General features: G+C 37.0%; 1 protein-coding gene across 1 annotated transcript in view; it reads left to right on the top strand.

Moving 5' to 3' along the window:
* Nucleotides 1–23,945, top strand: part of MYO3A (myosin IIIA) — a 499,205-nt gene that overhangs the window by 286,632 nt on the left and 188,628 nt on the right. Inside the window, 3 exon segments of the mRNA XM_053715695.1 lie at nucleotides 12,884–13,086; nucleotides 22,863–22,961; nucleotides 23,804–23,918. Coding sequence (XP_053571670.1) covers nucleotides 12,884–13,086; nucleotides 22,863–22,961; nucleotides 23,804–23,918 — 417 coding nt within the window.

The raw sequence follows: 23,945 nt of genomic DNA, 5'->3' as shown, positions 1-23,945 counted from the left end.
GTGGGATAAAAATTGTAAAAGCAAAATGAGAAAGATGAATTTGCAACTTGTAAATTATATTTTAATGAGACTTTTTTTTAACAGTATGACAAATAACTGTCAGGAAAGCACACTATTCTACTTTAAGCATGTAATATAATATCTACATAGAGCTGTGTATTTATTCATGCAGCTGTATTGCCATCCTGGGTAATAGGTGACATTTATAAACCATCTATGGACTCAGGGCAGACTGTCCCACTGGGCGATTGGTGACTGACTGAGGGCTTGCAACGTCTTCAATCAGGGGGCCTGGGCACCATCTATGTCCCTTTTATTTATTTTTTACATCTCTGTTGTGCTGAGTAATTCATATTTGTCGTCTTAAACTCCCTCCCTAAGAGACCTGATCACTACTAAAGCCAAAAAGAACAGCTTTAAATCTGCAGTGTATTGTATTCCGGGGTGCTCAAATCAATTAACAGACAATGCTGCACATTTAAAGGGACATTCCAGCCAAAATTGCAATCCTCATGGATGCATTTAAAGGGACAGTAAACCCAACATTTTCTTTCATGATTCAGGTAGAGAATACAATTTTAAACAACATTCCAATGTACTTCTATTATCTAATTTGCTTCATTCTTTAGATATCCTTTGTTAAAGAAATAGCAATGCACATGAGTGAGCCAATCACACAAGGCATCTATGTGCAGTCACTAATCAGTAGCTACTGAGCCTATCTAGATATGCTTTTCAGCAAAGAATATCAAGAGAATAAAGCAAATTAGATAATAGAAGTAAATTAGAAAGTTGTTCAAAATTGCATATTCTTTCTAAATCATGAAAGAAAAAAAAAATTGGGTTTAATGTCCCTTTAAGTTCTCAATAGAAGAATTTTGGTAATATACATGTACAGGTGGCCCTCGTTTTACAACGGTTCAATTTACACCGTTTCAGAATAACAACCTTTTTTTTCCAGTCATGTGACTGCTATTGAAAAGCATTGAGAAGCAGTTCATTTATTAAAATAACCAGTAGGTGGAGCTGTCCGCTTGTGTTGCAGCAAAGCAAGCTGAAATTAATCAGTTTAACCAGACCTGAGCTATCGAGCAGATTTCAAAGGAACAAGATCTTCCTGTCTATAACTCAGTCCAGATTGGAATGCATAGAAAGAACTGTTTGCAGAAAAATGCAAGTGAAGTCTGTGTTGTGTGATTTTTATTAGGTTTGTAATGCTGTTTAGCAAATGTTTTTGTTCATTTAACTTAGTTTAATTATATATTCTGTGTTGTGTCATTATTTTATTAGGTTTATAATGCTGTTTAGCATTTAAAGTCTACATTTCAAAGCTTTTAAAATAATGTATTAGGTGTTACTTATGACAATTTTGAGAGGGGCCTGGAACCTATCTCCCTCACTTCCCTTGACTTACATTATAAACTGGGTTTCAATTTACAACGGTTTCGATTTACAACCATTCCTTCTGGAACCTAACCCCGGCGTAAACTGAGGGCTACCTGTATTAGCAAAAATGCTTCTAATAAAAGCTATTGCTGTTTTAAAAGTATATGCACAAAATAAGTATGCACCTTGCACCAGCATTTTAATCACAGCACTTGCTCAGGGAGCCTATGGTTATTGTACCATCTGTTAATTACTCAGGCCTAGATTTAGAGTTTGGCGGTAGCCGTGAAAACCAGCGTTAGAGGCTCCTAACGCTGGTTTTTACCGCCCGCTGGTATTTAGAGTCAGTCAGGAAAGGGTCTAACGCTCACTTTACAGCCGCGACTTTTCCATACCGCAGATCCCCCTACGCCATTTGCGTATCCTATCTTTTCAATGGGATCTTTCTAACGCCGGTATTTAGAGTCGTGGCTGAAGTGAGCGTTAGAAATCTAACGACAAAACTCCAGCCGCAGAAAAAAGTCAGTAGTTAAGAGCTTTCTGGGCTAACGCCGGTTTATAAAGCTCTTAACTACTGTGCTCTAAAGTACACTAACGCCCATAAACTACCTATGTACCCCTAAACCGAGGTCCCCTCACATCGCCGCCACTCTATTAAAATTTTTAACCCCTAATCTGCCGCTCCATACACCGCCGCAACCTATGTTATCCCTATGTACCCCTAATCTGCTGCCCCTAATACCGCCGATACCTATATTATATTTATTAACCCCTAATCTGCCGCCCCCGCTATCGCTGACACCTGCATATTTTTTTTAACCCCTAATCTGCCGCTCCATACACCGCCGCAACCTACATTATACCTATGTACCCCTAATCTGCTGCCCCTAACACAGCCGACCCCTATATTATATTTATTAACCCCTAATCTGCCGCCCCCAACGTCGCCTCCACCTACCTACAATAATTAACCCGCTACTATAATAAATGTATTAACCCCTAAAGCTAAGTCTAACCCTAACACTAACACCCCCCTAACTTAAATATAATTTAAATCTAACTAAATAAATTAACTCTTATTAAATAAATTATTCCTATTTAAAGCTAAATACTTACCTGTAAAATAAACCCTAATATAGCTACAATATAAATTATAATTATATTGTAGCTATTTTAGGATTAATATTTATTTTACAGGCAACTTTGTTTATTTTAACCAGGTACAATAGCTATTAAATAGTTATTTACTATTTAATAGCTACCTAGTTAAAATAATTACAAAATTACCTGTAAAATAAATCCTAACCTAAGTTACAATTAAACCTAACACTACACTATCAATAAATTAATTAAATACAATACCTACAATTATCTACAATTAAACCTAACACTACACTATCAATAAATTAATTAAATACAATACCTACAATTATCTACAATTAAACCTAGCACTACACTATCAATAAATTAATTAAATACAATACCTACAAATAAATACAATTAAATAAACTAACTAAAGTACAAAAAATAAAAAATAACTAAGTTACAAAAATAAAAAAATATTTACAAACATTAGAAAAATATTACAACAATTTTAAACTAATTACACCTACTCTAAGCCCCCTAATAAAATAACAAAGACTCTTTTACCTTACCAGCCCTTAAAAGGGCCCTTTGTGGGGCATGCCCCAAAGAATTCAGCTCTTTTGCCTGTAAAAGAAAAATACAACCCCCCCCAACATTAAAACCTACCACCCACATACCCCTAATCTAACCCAAACCCCCCTTAAAATAACCTAACACTAATCCCCTGAAGATCATCCTACCTTGAGTCGTCTTCACTCAGCCGAGCAGTGATGGAACCGAAGTGGACATCCGGAGCGGCAGAAGTTATCCTCCAAGGGGAGCTGAAGAAATCTTCCATCCGATGAAGTGATCCTCCAGTCGGCGCTGAAGAAGTCTTCCATCCGGGCGATGTCATCTTCCAAGAGGCGCTGAAGAAGTCTTCTATCCGGGCAATGTCATCTTCCAAGCGGGGTCTTCAATCTTCATCCCGCCGACGCGGAACATCCTTCTTTACCGACGGACTACTGACAAATGAAGGCTCCTTTAAGGGACGTCATCCAAGATGGCGTCCCTTCAATTCCGATTGGCTGATAGGATTCTATCAGCCAATCGGAATTAAGGTAGGAAAAATCTGATTGGCTGATTGAATCAGCCAATCAGATTCAAGTTCAATCCGATTGGCTGATCCAATCAGCCAATCAGATTGAGCTCGCATTCTATTGGCTGATCGGAACAGCCAATAGAATGTGAGCTCAATCTGATTGGCTGGTTGGATCAGCCAATCGGATAGTTAATAGCTATTGTACCTGGTTAAAATAATTACAAAGTTGCCTGTAAAATAAATATTAATCCTAAAATAGCTACAATATAATTATAATTTATATTGTAGCTATATTAGGATTTATTTTACAGGTAAGTATTTAGCTTTAAATAGGAATAATTTATTTAATAAGAGTTAATTTATTTAGTTAGATTTAAATTATTATTATTATTATATTTAGTGTTAGGGTTAGACTTAGCTTTAGGGGTTAATACATTTATGAGATCCGGTCGGCAGATTAGGGGTTAATAAGTGTAGGTAGGTGGAGGCGACGTTGGGGGCAGCAGATTAGGGTTTAATAAATATAATATAGGGGTCGGCGGTGTTAGGGGCAGCAGATTAGGGGTACATAGGGATAACGTAGGTTGCGGCGGTGTACGGAGCGGCAGATTAGGGGTTAATAATAATATGCAGGGGTCAGCGATAGCGGGGGCGGCAGATTAGGGGTTAATAAATATAATATAGGGGTCGGCGGTGTTAGGGGCAGCAGATTAGGGATTCATAGGGATAACATAGGTTGCGGCGTTGTACGGAGCGGCAGATTAGGGGTTAATAATAATATGCAGGGGTCAGCGATAGCGGGAGCGGCAGATTAGGGGTTAATAAGTGTAAGGTTAGGGGTGTTTAGACTCGGGGTTCATGTTAGGGTGTTAGGTGCAGACTTAGGTAGTGTTTCCCCATAGGAAACAATAGGGCTGCGTTAGGAGCTGAACGCTGCTTTTTTGCAGGTGTTAGGTTTTTTTTCAGCTCAAACAGCCCCATTGTTTTCTATGGGGGAATCGTGCACGAGCAAGTTTTTTAACCTGGCCGCGTCCATAAGAACCGCTGGTATCGAGAGTTGCAGTGGCGTTAAATATGCTCTACGCTCCCTTTTTTGGAGCCTAACGCAGCCCTTCTGTGAACTCTAAATATCAGCGGTATTTAAAAGGTTGCGGGGGAAAAAAGCACGCGTAGCTAACGCACCCCTTTGGCCGCAGAACTCTAAATCTAGCCGTCAGTTTATTAATTGCTGACATGATACAAGCCCCACTGTCTCTTTGAGAATCTGCATATTTAAAATGCTGGTGCACTAAGAATATCTAGTTATGCTTCACATGCACGTACAGAGAAAAAATGTAACACTAAAGCAGTGATAACTTTTTACAAGGTGCATTTTTGCCAATATAAAAATGTGACCAGAATGTCCCTTTAAAGCTGCTCAGTGTCTGTCAGGTGTCAGATTACACAGGCATCCAGCTGCCAGAGAGAAGCCTAAGTTACAAGTTACATTTTGCTTTCTATAAATTACGTGTGTTTTGTGATTTTTGTGTGTGTTAAAAATTCTACCAAAGGTCAACGCACTCATTGTATAACTGGACCAACTACCATACAACCATAACAATACATTTGTCTACAATTGATTATTGTGTAAATGTATTTGCTATATTTTCAAACGGGAATCTTCCAAAGTGTTTTGGCTCAAATACACTTGATGAAATAGTGATACAAAATGGAGTACTTTTTTTTTTTTTTTTTAAATTGGCATTTACTAGTATTTGTAGAGTACAGAAGTTTATTACAAAAGTAAGATAATGGAATAAAGCACAAGTTGTTCTAGGGGGGCGGAGCCGAGCGCACCCAAGATGGTGGCGTAATTCCGAGCTCCGCTGATGGCACAGCTTTAAAAGTTGAAATTAGGGGATCCAAAATAAACCATACTTTTGCAGGCAGGCACAATCTGCACATCGAACCATCCGCATCAGTACTGGAGCTTGGGAGTAAAATCGGAGCCGCTCTCTGCCGCAACTACGGAGGCTGGGGTTTCCCTGTGAGGCCTGACTGAATACAAAACCAGCTACACAGGCAGAGGAGCAAATCACAGAATGGAAGGAGCGGGGGACAAGGGACCTCTGGATTAGGCGATCTGGCATAGCTAGTGGTGAGTGACACTGAAGGGGCTTCCTATCTCCCTCATAAGCAGCATAGGCTGCAGCAGTCTCCGGTAGATACACGGTACAGAAAGAGGTGAGACTGAGGTTCACAGGACACCAAGAAACATGCATCCAGTGCTGATAGCACAGACAGCCAGAAAACTACAACCCCCAAATAAAGGTGACAATTATAAACAAGGGACAATTTTGACACAGTTGATATACAAGGGCATTGAGGAAAATTAACACAGTACAGATCACCAAGGCCTGAGACAGCACGTGGGCCCAACCTGAGAGTGTTTCACTACCACAGTAATTGCTATTCAGAGTAATATCGAACAAGGGTTTCTTCCTTATAAAAGATTTCCTAGACATCCCGTATAAGGACTGGTGACTCTAACAAATAACAAACCCTTTGTCTGAGACCTAGAGTATATGCCCCACACTTATAAGGGCGTCAAAGCAAAAGCTCAAACAAGACAAAGTGAACAGGCCCCAGACAGGCAAGAGCAACTCAGTTACATCCTACTTTAGTACAGCAGAACAAATCCCTAATAGTGAAAATGTGGCATCAGGGGTCGTCTCCATGCAAACAGATGTATCTTCGGAGACTGAACAAAACACAAGATTTAATTCAAATCCCAGAGGATGTGCTTTCCTCCCTCCCATCTAAGCAAGATATAGTAGACATTGTCCGGGCATGTGTGAGGGAAGAATTAGCAGATTTAAAACAGGATGTCCACGCATTAGGATTTAGGGTAGACGGCAACAACACCAAGAGAGAGGAGTTTAATCAATTACAACTAAGATATGACCACCAACAACACTCCATGGAAATGCTGTATGACAAGGTAGATGACTTGGAAAATAGGAGCCGCAGGAAAAACTTGCGCATTCGCGGCATCCCTGAAACCGTCCTGCCAAAAGACCTCCTCACCTATCTGCCAGCCCTATTCAACCATTTGAAAGGAACCAACTCTTCAGAAACCATTCCCTGGGATAGGGCTCATAGGGCGCTACACCCGAAACCACCTGACTCAGCCTCTCAAAGGGACATCATTATTAAATTTAAAAACTTCCGCAACAAGGAAGAGATACTAGGCCTCTCGAGGAAGAATCAGCCGATTAGATTCAGAGGCACAGTATTGCAGTTCTTTGCGGACCTCTCTCAGAGGACACTTCAACAAAGGAGAGAATTTAGTCCCCTGACACAACTTCTCCAGCTAAAAAAGATCCAATATCGCTGGGGTTTCACAACCCAACTTTTGGTCATACATGAAGTCAGGAGACAAATTTGGAAAGATGTCTCAGAGATTGGAGCCTTCTGCAAAACTCTAAATATAGAGGCTTCCCAGTTGCCACAGGAGGAGAGAGATTCAATATCCTCACAAGACACAGAGCCCCCTAATGCTTCACACAAATGGATACAAGTGAGCATCAAACAGAAAAGATCACTTCCACCTCAACAAATTTAGGACCCAAAGACTCAGAGGACAATACAACCCAAGTGTCCGAGGCTGAGAACTGGACGCTGATTTCCAGAGATGCCTCTGGCCTCTTAAACTACACCTTGATCTACAGCGTGGAATTGGTTTATTGAAATGTTTTGACATATATAATTTGTACTGTAATTTCTCACTCAGTTTATTGTTCAGGATGGATTGTATGAGTTGACCTGCTATGCCCTTAATAATTTAAGTAAAGTTTGTAAGTTGGCCCCCAATATCATTGGCACTTAACTGTGTTTAAAAATCCGGCCATCACGTATTCCCCAATTTCCCTCAGAATATTGGCGAGGTGGGCGGAGGCGATCCGAGGGGTTGTGTCTGCCCGCAGCGCCACTACAGACCTTGATGGTCTGGTTCTGAAATGTTTGATTGCTTTTTGTATATTAATGTTTATTGTTATGTTATGCTACATCATGATCTAATATTCACTCTACACAAAAGGACACTACAGATACTTTTTAGTTTATACACATATTATGGATTTGAAAGCTCGCAAACTTACCTTAATCACACAAAATGTCAAGGGGTTTAACTCTCCTAGTAAACGTCACAAAGCATTGTCCAACCTGGCTAAGCAGGGGGTAGATATCCTTTTCCTACAGGAAACCCCCTTAAAAAAAAATAGGGAGCCGGCATATTTTGGGTCACAATATACTCAGCATTACCACAGCTCAGCAGAAGTTAAGAAGCGGGGATTAGTATCCTTATACGTAAAACCATACCATTCACACTCCAAAAACTAGACAGAGATGTGGATGGCAGATATGTAGGGCTTTCAGGGTTATTGTTTGGTAAACAGGTAACTTTCCTATATGCATATGCTCCAAATTCCCAACATATCCCTTTTTTCAAATCACTATTCCGCAAATACTTAGATTTGTCACAAGGCATAGTCTTCTTGGGGGGCGATTTTAATTTTCCACTAGAGCCTAAACTTGATACTTCCAACACAAAATCTATGACCTCTAAGAAAACTGCTGGCTTCCTTTGGAAAGCTCTTAAGGACAATAACCTATATGATATTTGGAGATTCAAACACCCTGACAAAAGAGACTATACCTTCTTTTACCACCCCAATCTTACCTATAGCAGGATCGACTATATCCTAACTAACCAGGAGGGTCTCTCATTGGTCACTACCTCTAATATATCACTGTGCTCCTGTTCGGATCACTCAGCGGTGGAGGTGAGATTTAGATGGCCTGATACCCGGCAAACTCCCTATATTTGGAGACTAGAAGACTCCCTCTTAAGCAACTCCCTGAATCTAGAAAAGCTAACTAAATCATTGACTGAATATTTTGAGAAAAATATAAACTCTGTTAATGACCCCTATATACTGTGGGAAGCTCATAAATGCACCATTAGAGGGGAATTAATTATGCTAGAATCCCACATTCAAAAAATAGCTAGATAACTCCTATAACTCTCTCACTTCTAAATTGGCCCAAGCTGAATATTATCATAAACAAGACCCCTCCAACAATCAAATCCTAACAGACATAAAAATTCTCTGTATTCAACTCAATGGCTTTTTCTCAATTGAGCAGCAAAAAACCCACCTGCACACTAAACAGCTATATTTTTATGGATCTTAAATGGAAAAGATTGAAAGCGTACATACATTACCTCAAGCTTCCCGACAACACAAAAGTTCAGACAACCCCTGAGATTCTACAACAATTCCATGACTATTACTCTACTCTATATAACATTAACTCACAAAAAAGGTAGATATGGAAGATCGTAACTTACTAGAATATCTAGACACTTGTAAACTCCCTCAACTCACTGAGGACCAAATTTAGGATTTGGGCTCTCCGATAACTCCTTCAGAAATTACCTCAGCTATAAAAAACTTGAACATGGGGAAATGCCCTGGCCCTGACGGATTGACGGTTAGATATTATCAAGCTTTACAGCCAATTTTACTCCCACATATGCTGTATATGTTTAATTATGCAGCACACGCTGCCTCTTTCCCCGCATCCATGTTAGAGGCTCATATAACAGTTCTCCCCAAACCAGGAAAATCCCCTGACAGCACATCTAATTTTAGACCCATCTCACTCTTGAATGTAGATGTCAAGATTTATGCAAAAATTCTAGCACACTGACTGAATAAAGTCCTCCCATCTTTAATTAATATAAATCAGACTGGATTCACTCCAGGCCGAGAGGCTTGAGATAACACTACTAAAATAATCACCCTGATAGATTATGCTTGCACACACCAAATTCCTTCTATATTTGCGTCAATGGATGCGGAAAAAGCTTTCGACAGGCTACATTGGACTTTTCTTAGACAGACCCTTAAAAAATTTGTATTCCCAGTTGCATTCAACGACAAAATATTCGCTTTCTACAGTCATCCCAGTGCTAAAATTGTACTAAATAATGACATTTCCCCTTTACTCTCTATACGGAATGGCACGAGACAGGGTGCCCACTCTCACCACTATGGTTTGTGCTGGTGATGGAGATTCTGGCTACCAGAATTAGACAAAATACTAAAATCGGAGGCATCCACATAGGCCCCCAGGAATATAAGATTACTCTCTATGCAGACGACATATTCCTAACGTTAGCAACCCCAAAAGTTCTATCCAATATCTTATGGAAGAGCTTACACTTTATGGCTCATATTCAAACTTCAAAGTAAATGCGAGCAAATCAGAATTCTTAAATATAGGTCTCCCCCAGGCTGATACTCAAACTATAGTGATGGTCCACAAATTCAAATATCATAAAAAAAACACACAAAATAATTATGGATCCACTTATCTACAACACCACACCTTCTGGTTACACTTAACTACTCCCTTCTTACAAAAAATATACAGCAGGAATTACGTTCCTGGCAAAATAAAACCCTCTCTTGGATAGGTAGGATAAACGTGGTTAAGATGTCCATATTACCAAAGATATTATATATCCTCCAAACACTTCCTATAAACATCCCGGACTCCCAACTACATACACTACAAAAGATCATCAACACTTTTATCTGGCAAAATTAAAGACAGAGAATAGCTAAGGCCACTATGTATGGTACAAAAGAAAACAGTGGTCTGGGTGTACCGTGCTTGCAATTTTACAGATGGGCGGTATTCCTCACTCAAATAACCGACTGGTGTAAAAACTCTCAAAGCAGAGAGTAGGTTTCTCTAGAACATACCCTAGCAGGCATCACACAGTTGGGAAGTTATTGCTGGCTCACTCCCCAGAATAGACAGCTCGCCGATAATACTTCCAAATTGACTTTGGAGACATTCAAATGATGGAATAAACACCTCACAAAAATACATATCATCTCTTCTAGTATCTCACCACTGACTCCAATGCTAAACAACCCGAGTTTACCATTGCAGTCTGTCTTCCCACCGAATACAGTCACAACCTTATCTAATGTAGCCTTATGTTATAATGTTCTGCAGAACAATAAAATAAAACTTAGGCCAGATCTGCAAGAATATCAAGGGGGGATATTGCACCATTAGGTTCCTTACCAACAACTCACACATTATATTAATAGTCATGCAGAGAGTGAAAGCATTCTCAGACCCAAATATGAATAGATACACTTCCACTGTACAAATACAAGAAATGAATATTAATCTCCAATGCAGATGGTACTTTACGCCATCCAAACTTGCCACAATATTTAAGAATACATCATCAGAATGCTGGAGGAAATGTGGGAATCTGGGCATCTTCATGCACATATGGTGGCAATGCCCCAATATAGCCCCTTTTTGGTCTAACATCATAGGGGAAATTAGAAAAGTCATAGGGATCATGGTACCCCTGGATCTGGTGACAATATTTTTTAATAAATTCCCAAGGGTACGATGTAAACCTAGACTCTAGTTACTGTATATAATGATCAATAGCGCCAAAAGACTAATACTGCAACACTGGAAACTGATAAATCCACCCACGACAGAGAAGTGGAGAGTTTTTGTTTCCACCACAATATTATTAGAAAAGTATCACTTTGTTATATCCAAACGACTTGATGAATACCTGTCCATCTCCTTTTTATTGGAAGAATATATGTCACCACATAGACATTAGTAACACATTTTAATAAAGGAGAACCATTATACTACTTGTACAATCCGGATCCTACCTTAATAGTGTACAATCACATTTAGAAATGTTAGAAGAACATTTACTATAAGTCACAGTATGCCTTGTGGAGTTGAAAAATGTTGCATATCAATTGTTCCCAGAAGCTATACATGAATGTACAACCATTGGTCCAAGTTCCCCCTCCCTTTTGTTTATGTGTAATGATGGTTATACCTATTTTGTAATACTACTGACAAAAATGATGTAACATCTGCTATGCTGTATAGTGTATCACTCAATAAAAAACTTTAAAATTAAAAAAAAAAAAAAAAAAGCACAAGTTGTTCTGACATCACCCTTGGGGTGAATTACCTTGAAACATTTGTCATAATCTTTCATACAATTCTACTCTAGTCCATTTTTTTTGTATTAATGTGTGTGGTTGCACCCTGTTAGTTGGTCCAGTTATAAAATGAGTGTGTTAACCTTTTGTAGAATTTTATTTAACACACACAAAAAACACACCCACACAATTTATAGAAAGCAAAATGTACCTTCTTTCCTCGGAACAGACCTCTCTGGCCAGACACTGAGCTGACGGCAGATCTCAGTCTAAACAACTTTACTAATCACACGCAGCTTGAACATGAACAACAGCTTTAAATGTGCGCACAACCTGTAAGTTGATTTGAGCTCCTCAGAATGCACTGCTATAGAGATTTAAAGCTGCTCTTTTTGGCTTTAGGTAGTGTTCAGGGCTCTCAGGGACATTTAGGGAATCCCATATGTACCCCTGGCACTTGGTGCTTGCAAGGCTCTAGCAAACCAGTACCTTGATTGAAGGAGTTACAGAAGTCCCCCAGACTGTGGGTATTGGTCAGTGACTGAATACCCGATGGGTCAGTTTGCTTGTGATTATAGGATAATGGTGTGTTGATCACTTCTTCCTTCATGAACTGCAAAAACTTCTAAAAGATCTAGCAGTAAAGTGGCTTATGTGACCTTTAACAGTTTGCCTGACAAGTAAATCAGCAAAATATTAAAGGCTTTTCTACATAAAGGTGGTAAGCCAGAAAGTTGTTTCCCCTTTGATAAACAATAAGTTGCACAAACATCTATGACACTCAAAGAATCAGGCCAGTTTTCCACGTAATGAGTCCTTGGAGTTATCCCCAAAAACTTGTTGCACCTTATATACCAAATGTAACCAAAAAAATAAATAAATAAATATGTGTGTCAAGACAATGAAAGATGCATAAATTGTGTGCTGACTATACAAAGATAGTATATATATATATATATATATATATATAATGTGTGTTTAGCCAACTTCTGTGGTGCTCTCAATATATACGTTATACATGTTATGCCCCCACCTGGCTAATTCATAGTGCCACCCTGCTGGTGGAGGGGCCCTGACCACTGCTTTTAGAAGGGGCTACAAAATGTATAGTGCTGGCCCTAAATTTCTCTTTAGAAAGTCAGTGTCTGTTGTGACTGTCTAAAGAGAGAGACTAGAGACCTTAGTCAGACAGGCAGGGAGACCCTGGGGTGAAGGGGCCCTTAACTTTTTCTTTGACCATCATTACTACATTTTATAACAATGAGTTTCTATGCAGGTGAATAACAGGACTTTACAAGAGAAAATTTTGCAAGTAAACAATCTTGTAGAAGCTTTTGGAAATGCCTGCACTATTATTAATGAAAATTCAAGTCGCTTTGGGAAATACCTAGAAATGAAGTTTACAAAAAAGGGAACAGTGGTTGCAGCCCAAATTTCTGAATACCTTCTCGAAAAATCTAGGGTTGTTCATCAAGCTCTGTAAGTATCAATCTATTTTAACTATTGTGTAAATCGACACACATAAACTGATTCACCTTCATTAATTGGACATTAAAGATTTTTTTTGACAAAAATGTGCACATTAGCAATTAAGCTACATATAAAACTTTCACTTTGTAAGCACAACATTTAGGGTTTAGCTGTCTCAGCGCTCTCCAGGAATTAACCAATGAGTGTTTTTCTTAGTTCTCTTTTGCTGTGACTATTTTGGAATTGCCACAAATGAATTTGTGCTTTGACCTAATTAATGTATTACACACAAAAGAAAACCTGAAATAGTTAAAGGGACACTGAATCCAAAATTTTTCTTTCGTGATTCAGATAGAGCATGAAATTTTAAGCAACTTTCTAATTTACTCCTATTAACACATTTTTTTATTCTCTTGGTATCTTTATTTGAAATGCAAGAATGTAAGTTTAGATGCCGGCCCATTTTTGATGAACAACCTAGGCTGTCCTTGCTAATTGGTGGATAAATTCATCCACCAATCAAAAACTGCTGTCCAGAGATCTGAACCAAGAAAAAAGCTTAGATGCCTTCTTTTTCAAATAAAGATAGCAAGAGAACGAATACACATTGTTAATAGGAGTAAATTAGAAAGTTGCTTAAAATTGCAGGCTCTATCTGAATCACAAAAGAAAAAAATTGGGTTTAGTGTCCCTTTTAAAGAGAAATGAAAACAAGGCAACCTCATCAGCTTTGAAATAGTGAAACTCAACCTTGATATAAGAAACTTCACAAGGTCAATATAGTCTTTATGAATTTTGTATGCTTTAACAAAGTTGAAAGAGACTGTAAAGTCAAAATAAATCTTTCATGATTCCAATAAAGCATTCAATTTAAAGGGACATAATACTCATATGCTAAATCACATGAAAGTGATACAGCATAACTGTTAAAAGCTGACATAAAAATATCACATGAACATCTCTATGTAAAAAAGGAAAGATGTTTTACCTCAACAATTCATCAGCTCCCCAGAGTAAATGTTCTGTGAACAGTTAGAGCTGCTGTAAAGGAAGTTGAACAAAAAACAAACACAATAGTCATTCAGTATCAGCAGTAAGTGTCATTCTTGTAATTATTGCTTTTCCATATTGCTAAAGGTTATTGCTGCTTTGCGAAATATTATGTATTTGAGGCACTCAATACAACATTAATGGCAGTAATGCCCAGAAATGAAAATCTAGAAAAGGTAGGTATAAATGGAAGATATTTTAAGGCATATGTATCAATGTGTGAGCGGACACGATGCGAAGTAGTTTATCATGTACGCTGCACATCACTACACAGCATATGCTGTCGGCATTTATCATTGCACCAGCATTTCTTGTGAACTGCTGGTGCAATGCCGCCCCCTGTAGATTTGCTGCCAATCGGCCGCAAGCAGGTGGTGTCAATCAACCCAATCGTATTCGATCGGCTTGATTTCTGTTCGCCGCCTCAGAGCAGGGGGACAGGTTATGGAGCAGCGGTCTTTAGGCTCGTCGGAAACAAGGGGCCTCAAGCTCCCAAACCCTAAACCTCAACATTTCATCAGCTCTCCATAGTAAGTGCTCTCTGAGCAGTTATCCCCAATTATACGTTTTCTCTGCCTGGTGAAAAGACAAACAACAACCAATCAGCTTTATAATTTCTAAGTTCACCCTTGGCTTTACTGTTATCTCCTGGTATTTCACCATAATGTTGAGGGATTTTATAGTAAACTAACTTAAACTGATGAGGGGAAAAAATTACTGAACCGGCACATGCCAAATGCACCGCCTTGTAAGTTCCATGAGAGGCACCTGATGCTTAAAGTCACTTTACAGTAAGATGTGGCTAATAAGAAATGTTTGTGGTAAAATGCCTTCTTTTTTACATAGTGATACTAATGTGATGTTTTCTAGGCAGCTTTTTTACTGATAAACTGAATAACTTTCAAGTGGTTCGGTATCTGGGTATCTTGTCCCTTTAAATTTATAAGTATAATGTTGAAAGAAAGAGTTTATTACATGGTAAATTCTAATCCTTCTTAAAAGCTTATTTAATAGTTTCTGTAGAAAATTTGCAATTAAAATATTTGGGAATTTGTCTAAGTTATTTGATTTAAAGGCTTAAACCCTCTGTCTTAATAAATAAATAAATAAATAAATTTAAAAATAAAAAAATAAAAATAACTGCTTCATTGTATCGTTATAAATTATTCTTTACACAGATTTTTAAAAAGAAAGTTGTAATTTATATCAGATTAAGGTCCTGATTACGAGTGGAGCGCTAATGTTTGAGCCCAAGAGATTAGATAGGGGGAATAAAGCAGACAAAGGGCTTTAACAATGAGATACATACATAAACATCCTTCAAGATGTATATGTATGTATATATATATATATATATATATATATATATATATAAAAACACAGAGAAAGTCCAGCACTCACTTACAAGCTCTCAGCTAAGATTAAAAGCAAAAATGGAAGGGTTAGTTACCGCATCTGGCCAAATGGGACAAGCCCAGGTACCACGTCAAGGTCTCTTCCAAAACCTGGGTCCCTAAACCAGCCAAACAATGCAAGCTCTCAATCAAACAAACTGAGAAAAAAGTGAAGGGTGCATGGGCTTATGTAATCACCCTAGACATATACAAAACACGGAAGGGGACTGCACTCTCAGACTGGACTGGGTACACATCCCATGCTCACTGGCACTCACAGGAAGCTGTGAATGATGTCCCCAGAGTCACAGGCAGTTAATCCCAGACAGGTCTGGGTGCAAGGCTTAGAGCACAAATGACAAAACAAATTAATACAACACACAGAGAAAGTCCTGCACTCACTTACAAGCTCCCAACTAAGATTAAAAGCAAAAACGGAAGGGTTAGTTACCGCATCTGGCCCAATGGGACAAGCCCAGGTACCACGTCAAGGTCACTTCCAAAACCTGGGTCCCTAAACCAGTCAAATAATTCAAGCTCTCAATCAAACAAACTAGGAACAAGTGAAGGGTGCACAGGCTTATGTAATCACCCTAGACATATACAAAACAGGGAAGGGAACTAAACTATTAGACTGGACTGGGTACACATCCCATGACCCTGCAACATGCTCAGTCCTGAGTGCTCAATGGCACTTACAGGAAGCTGTGCTGTCCCCAGAGTCACAGGCAGTTAATCCCAGACAGGTCTGGCTGCAAGGCCCATAGGGAAAATTACAAAACAAATGTATACAACACACAGAGAAAGTCCAGCACTCACAAGCTCTCAGCTAAGATTAAAAGCAAAAATGGAAGGGTTAGTTACTGCATCTGGCAAAATGGGACAAGCCCAGGTACCATGTCAAGGTCCCTTCCAAAACCTGGGTCCCTAAACCAGCCAAACAAGCAAGCTCTCAATTGTTTGGCTGGTTTAGGGACCCTATGTTGAGTTAGCACACATGAGAATATGCAATCGGGTTTGCACGAGAGTAAAGAGTTAGTTTCTTTTTTCCACTTTTCATGCTCCTTTGACTTCTATGGGAAAATGTCCGGTTAGCGCACAAGCAAAAACAGTTTACTTTCAACTCATAGTACGAGCGAAAACCACCATGCAAAAAAAGCTTACTTCTTGCACAATTAGAGCTCCACTTGTAATCTGGCCCTAAATATTTTTTTGTAAATTGCAAATCAAAAAAGCAAAGATATGAGTTGATGCTGAGTAGATTTTTGCAGAAAATACTAAATAATCCACTAATATATTATGTCTCATAAAAATGAGAAATTGCATTGGTCGAGGAATTTGAAGTGCAGCCTTCTGAGCTGTATGGTGGCAAAATGCTAGTTAAAACAAGGACCTTATTATGTCACTATTGGCTTGAGGCTAAGCATTAAATTTAGGGATGATGCAGGATTTCTTTTTTCTTTGGTTGTAGCACTGTTGCACACTGTAGTAATGTAACTGGATACATACAATTGTGCTGTCAAAGAAATCACCACAACAAAAGGCTCTTCTGAATAGACTTAAAGAATTATATTTATGAAAACATCCAATAGTGCAAACCAATACCACATATCTGCATAAAACCCCCCAGAATAAATTCCTTTAGAAGAACATTGAATGATTTGTTCCCACACTTAAGGTAATTAGGATGGAGTAAGTTCATTTTTTTTTTTTTTTATACCAAATAGTGTTATTATAACCAACTCTAAAACCTCATGCAAATTCCAGAAACTGATAATTTTTAAAAAATTACTCTAGAGCACCGGTGATTAATTAATTACCTTGGTTTATTGAACACTACATTGTAGCAAGTGCAACCAATCTCTAAAAAGAAGCTGTTGTAGAGCTTGTAAGATTATATTCAAGATTCCCTTTAACATCTTTAACATTCCAATGTTCTTAACTTTCAGTATAAATGTAATTTTTATTGTAAATACATATTTCTAAACAAATCTGTATATACCTGTATATATATATATATATGGAAAAGATGCAATATTTGGTTAGTATGCATCGTGTTACGCTTGCACGCGAACATTTTACTTTCAATTTGTAATATGCACGTTACCCGATGCAAGCAAAGAGCTTCCATCTACCGAACTTTACGCTCGAGGAGGAACACTAAATAGTGCTCCACTAATTATCTAGCCCAAAGTTATTTTTGTTACTTGATTTTTTTTATGATTTCTCCAGTGTGCACTGTGATTTTTTATCTGGCTTTGAGAATATCAAAGAGCAAGGTACATGATTTTTTATAGGAATCAGGAAAATATTATGCTTATAGATATGTAGAATAATATAACAAAATTATTTGCCAGCAGTTTTAAACTTCTTACAATTGTGAATTCATGAGATATGACTAAAGGTTAGTATCACTCGGATATATTGCCTTATTAAACAAATACAGATTAAATAGCATTTCTAAACCAAATAACATTAGTAAAATAAAAAGTGCATAATTATTGTTGGTTTGTTACATGTATTGAACTATTTGTGAAGTTCTACATCAACTGCATTGTAGGAATTATAGAAGGATATGTTCTATATTGCAGCTGACACTAATGCATCATTTTATGAGGATTCCTCACCAAACTGATAACTGCAGGAGACATATATACCCTGCATACCCTAACCAATATAATTGTGCACAGAAGTGACAAAAGATTTTTTCCTGCTTTACGAAGCTTTAGATTATGTTTAGAAAAATTACTTTATAGTTTTCTTGGGGGATGGCTGATTACTAGGGATGGGCAAATGTGGTGAAAGTGCTATTCCTGTGGATATTCATTTTGGACAATCGAATGTTGATAAGAATAAAAATCCATTAAAATTCGGTAAAGGAATGTTATTTCTGATTTTGAATGATACTATCGTTTTCGGATGTTCATAATTAGATTTAATATCCACATTCGAAATTTTGAATGTAACATTCAATTTAACAAATACTATTCAGAAGTTCAGTATTTAGTTAGTAAATTGATACATAATAGACTCAAATATATTGATTCAAATTTTTCTATTTAGAACATTGCTTAATTCGAATATTACATTTAAAGAGAGCATTAGAAATATTATTAAAATAAAATGATTAAAATGTTTCTAATTCAAATATTGCATAATTTGATTCAAATTCTGCAATATTTGAATTAAAAATGTTTGAATCAAATATTGCATTTAAAGATAGCATTAGAAATACTGTTAAATTAAACAAATGATACAATGTTGTATGAACATTCGAAATTCGAAACAAACAAATGTGTTAACATTTCTTTCATTTTTCAATGCCCCTCCCTACTGATTACAAACAAGTCCAATGCAGTTAGAAAATAACATGAGAGCAAATACATTTAGCCAAAGAAAGGGTGTAAAATAAAGCTGCGGGCTAATCTGCATTTAATCAAGCTATACACATAGGAGTTAACTGTCATCTTAGTCACCAACCATAGATTTTGTGCTTGAGGATGCAAAGATAATGTGCCTTTCATTCTAGAGAAATAGTGCTGTTAATTTACTTTAAAATAAAAAAAGACAAGGCTGATAATTTCACATGAGAAAGCAAGAAACAAAACATGAACACAGTTTTTATTTTCATCAAATTATACATTTCCAGAATGCACGACAAGAAGTAACTACCTGATAATAATCTTTAGTGCAATTAAGTATATTTTCTGTCCTTCATAAAAATATGGGACAATATGTAAGTGATTAGGCACAATTATCTGTGGGGTCACACAATGCCACCCCCCTAAGGGGCCTATTTATCAAGCTCTGTATGGAGCTTGATGCCCTGTGTTTCTGCCGAGCTATCAGGCTCGCCAAAAACACAAGTTATTAAGCAGCGGGCTAAAGACCACTGCTCCATAACCTGTCCGCCTGCTCTCAGGAGGCGGACAGACATTGCTGGAAATGAACACGATCGAATACGATCGGGTTGATTAAAACCCCTGTTAGCGGCCGATTGGCCACAAATCTGCAGGGGGTGGCATTGCACCAGCAGTTCCCAAGAACTGCTGGTGCTATGATAAATGCTGACAACGTATGCTGTCGACATTTATCTATGCGCGATATCGGATCATGTCCACTCGCACCTTCCTAAATATGCCCCTAAATCTCTACCTTAAATCCCACTCATCCAACCAGTCATTTTATTTCATGGCTGCCAGTAACATACTAATTAATAATCATACCTCTTTGGTTGCCAGTAACACATGTAAACAATAGAGATTTGACCCCCTTGACTGTCCCTCACTTTTTTTTGCTACATATTTGTAATGCATGGAGCATAATACATTTACCACTCATGGACTTTAAAAAATACAAGACATTTAAGTGTTCAGTATTTTTGCAATATTTTACTGGACAACCTGCTAAAATGCTGGACTGTCTGGTTGAATACTGGACACTTGGCATCCCTAGACAATAAAATCACTCCAAGAAAAACGCGCAAAGGGTGTATTATGCTATAAAATACAAATATCTCAACAGTAAAGCTTTTGGTTAAAGTTCTTTGAGTGTAATTATGCTAGTGCTGTTAAATTGTAACAAAATCTTGGGTATGATGCAAAGTATAATCAAACCATGTATTTTTATTTATTTATTTCTTCTTTTTTTTTTTTATTTTTTTTTTAGTTTACACCTACTTACAATCCACAATATACCTAGTTACATGTGTAGCGCAGTCCCTGGGAGAAATAAAGAAGATAGTTTGATGTTTAGGGTCCACCTTAGTGAAGGTAACCTTAAGGTACACAATGAAAATAAAGCTGAATGAGAAAATATATTGGACATAAAGCTCTAAAAACCTGCAAGAAACCATTTCTAAATAACAAAACATATTAACCCCAGCAAATAATCTTTGAATGTCCAGTCATAAGAAACACAAAAATAACAATACAGCACATTGGGAAACCCAGATAAAGGGCTAGTTTACAAGAGGAGCGCTATCATTTTTGATATTGACTTTTTTTAGCTTTTTTTTCCGCATGTCGTAAATAGTGTGCATATTACAATTTGAAAGTAAACGCTTTACGCTCAGTGGTTTAGCACAACTTGATAGCTCGCTTAAAGGGTAGGAGAAGAAAAAAATGTTGCTTTAAACACAACATTAATACTCTTAAAAATACAGTTACACACATATCAACACTCTCTGATAAAAATTATTTTAAAATAATATTTAAAAAGTTATAAGGGCTCAAATATATATTGTATGTATAAAAAAAGTCTGCAAAGGGTTTTAACATATATATGCATAAATAGACATGTCTAAATATGTGTATGTATGTATGTATATGTTGTATAAATATATATGTATATATATATATATATTTTTATGTGTGAGTGCGTACATATGTATTTATGATCCCATACATGATAATGTAAATTGTATTGTAAATAAATAAATAAATAAATATATATATATATATATATATATATATATATATATATATATATATGCATACCTATACCTGTATATCTATTCCTATAGATACAGTATATAGGTATAGATAACTGTTTTACATTAACATTATCATATATATATGAACATAGGAATGTAAAATATGCATAGCATGTATTGGGTTCGCAATTTAGGTTTAAGGCAGTGTTGGGTCAGTGCACATGAAGAATTGATAACTTCAGTGCACGTTATTAAAATATTAAATATAAAATGTTAAAAAATATTGATAATTTTTATAAATTATTATGCATACTATAAATAATATAGATATATTCTTTGGATTTTCTAGAATGTTTTACAGTATGTATAATAATTTATAAAAATAAATTTCAATTTCATATTTTTTTAATATTTTATATTTAATATTTCAATAACGTGCATTGAAGTTAGCAAGTTAGCAACGTATTTTATTGGCAGTCTTCTACAGCAGAAGTAGACAGTATTTATGGTTACAAGATGTGTGCGGGTAAAAAAACGTAATTTTGTGCATCACAAAAAGAAAATTATTTTGTTTCAGTTTATATTTGTTCATGAGGTCATTTAAAATCCATTTGTTTATGAAAATCTCTTCACCTTCTATTTCCATTTGGAAACATCCTTAGGACAGCAAAGACACAGGTGGATAGCAGCTTTAACTTTGGTAAAATAAAGCAATTAAGAAGTAGCAATTGCTATTGCTACAAGCCAGCATCATCATCATATTTTAATTATTTGTATCACTTTCTCTCCTTCCCTCTTCCATATTTATTTTGTTTTCTCTCTATTACTCTTTCCTTCCCTCTCCTATATCTTTCTGGCAGCATGTTATCTCTCTGTGTCTAACTGTATGTGCATAATGGCACTGGCCAGAAAAAAAAAAAACACTTAGAACCAGGGACCTTTCTTAGGTTTTTCAATCCTAATGAGGTCTGGTATGTCCAAGAACAAAAGTGAAACTTTCTTACTTATACACTGACACAAGAATCAATCATCAAGAATATTGCTGTATCATTATTGAATAGAATAAAGTTGTAATATCCCATCTGCAGAAAAGTGGTTTCTGCCATTAAAATAGTGGTTCCATCATGGCATCCCCCTTCACCCCAATTACTTCATAGCACCCACCACCCTCAGCTACATTTAACACAAAACCTACTTTCCAATGAACACCAACAGTTGGTAGCCATTGACAGCCATGACCTCTACCAACCAAAACGTTCCTCCCCTTATTCACCAACACACCCTTAACTGCATTCACCATCCCCTCTACACCACAACCACCCATGTGACAGTCACGAACCAATTCAAACCCCACACAGAAAAACAATTCAACCAATAACCTACCATCACATTCAATTCCCAACAATTCAGCAACCCCACTTAAAGAATCCTAATCTGAAATCACCAATTTCATTTTTAAACCTCCACCTGAAATCCACAGTTTAAGACTAATAATTACATTCTATTTTAATAAAATATTTAATTATCCAATTAAATGCATTCATCTGCCCAGTGAAATGTATAACGCTGAAATCATTATCACAAGAATTCAGGAAATTTTGGCAACAAATCAACCTTTGTTTCAATTAAGGGTGTTTTAACACAAAAACAGACACATTTTCATTTCGTATTATTGTTTTTTATTTGTTGGTTTTGCTATTTTTGAACTCTGATAGTGACACTTAAAAATGTATTTTAAATGTAAAATGCATGAAAGATGAAACCAAGTTTGAATGCTACATTTAAAGAACTGTTGTTTTGAAAAGGTAGCAATGGGCAGCATTTTCACCATCAGTGTATGTAGAAAATAAAAGCAAATCTAGAAATATTACTAACATTTTTAAGCTTTTCATGGTTTGTTTTAACAGAGGAGAAAAGAATTTTCATATATTCTATTACCTCTATGCTGGACTGTCAGTAGAGAAACAACTGACACATTACAAACTGCCTGAAGATAAGCCTCCCAGGTAATATAACACACAAGCACATGCAAACACACACATAGATGCCCAGGGTGATTACATAAGTCTGTGAACCCTGACCTGTTCCCAGTTTGTTTATTAGCTTGCATTTGTGTGCATGGCTGCAGTTGTGTGGCTGTATTAGGAACTCAGGTATGTGGAAGAGACCTTGACATGGTACCTGGGCTTGTCCCATTTGGCCAAATGCGGTAACTAACTCTTCCAGTTTTGCTTTTAATCCTAGCTGAGAGCTTGTGAGTGAGTACTGGACTTTATGTGTATTCTAGTGTCTGTTTCTGTAATTCTCCCTTGCACCCTGAAAGGCCCAGAGTTAACTGCCTGTGACTCTGTAAATAATGTAGCTTTATGTGAGTGCGATAGCAACCAAAGCTGAGCCTGTTTATGGGTCATGGGATGTGTACCCTGTCCGGTCTGGATGTGCTGTCTTTTCTCCTGATTTTGTTTATGCCCAGGGTGATTACATAAGTCTGTGAACCCTGACCTGTTCCCAGTTTGTTTGATTATTAGCTTGCATTTGTGTGCATGGCTGCAGTTGTGTGGCTGTATTAGGGACTCAGGTATGTGGAAGAGACCTTGACGTGGTACCTGGGCTTGTCCCATTTGGCCAAATGCGGTAACTAACTCTTCCAGCTTTGCTTTTAATCCTAGCTGAGAGCTTGTGAGTGAGTACTGGACTTTATGTGTGTTGTAGTATATATATATATATATATATATATATATATATATATATATATATATATACATACATGGAAACTTTATTTAACCATATCACACTCTTAAATTTCCAATCTAATGTAAGTGTTAACTATTTGTCTTCAATCTTTCAGATATCTACACAATGAGCATATTAAACTTGTGCAAGACTTTATCAATAACAGTTTCTATAAATCCCAGTTTGACCTTATTGAACAATGTTTCAAAGTAATAGGTTTCACAATGGAGGTGAGTAATATACAAAGATTAATTCTT

This window comes from Bombina bombina, chromosome 5, assembly GCF_027579735.1.
Source record: "Bombina bombina isolate aBomBom1 chromosome 5, aBomBom1.pri, whole genome shotgun sequence".
Classification (NCBI taxonomy): domain Eukaryota; kingdom Metazoa; phylum Chordata; class Amphibia; order Anura; family Bombinatoridae; genus Bombina; species Bombina bombina.
This window is presented reverse-complemented; position numbering and strand designations above follow the sequence as displayed.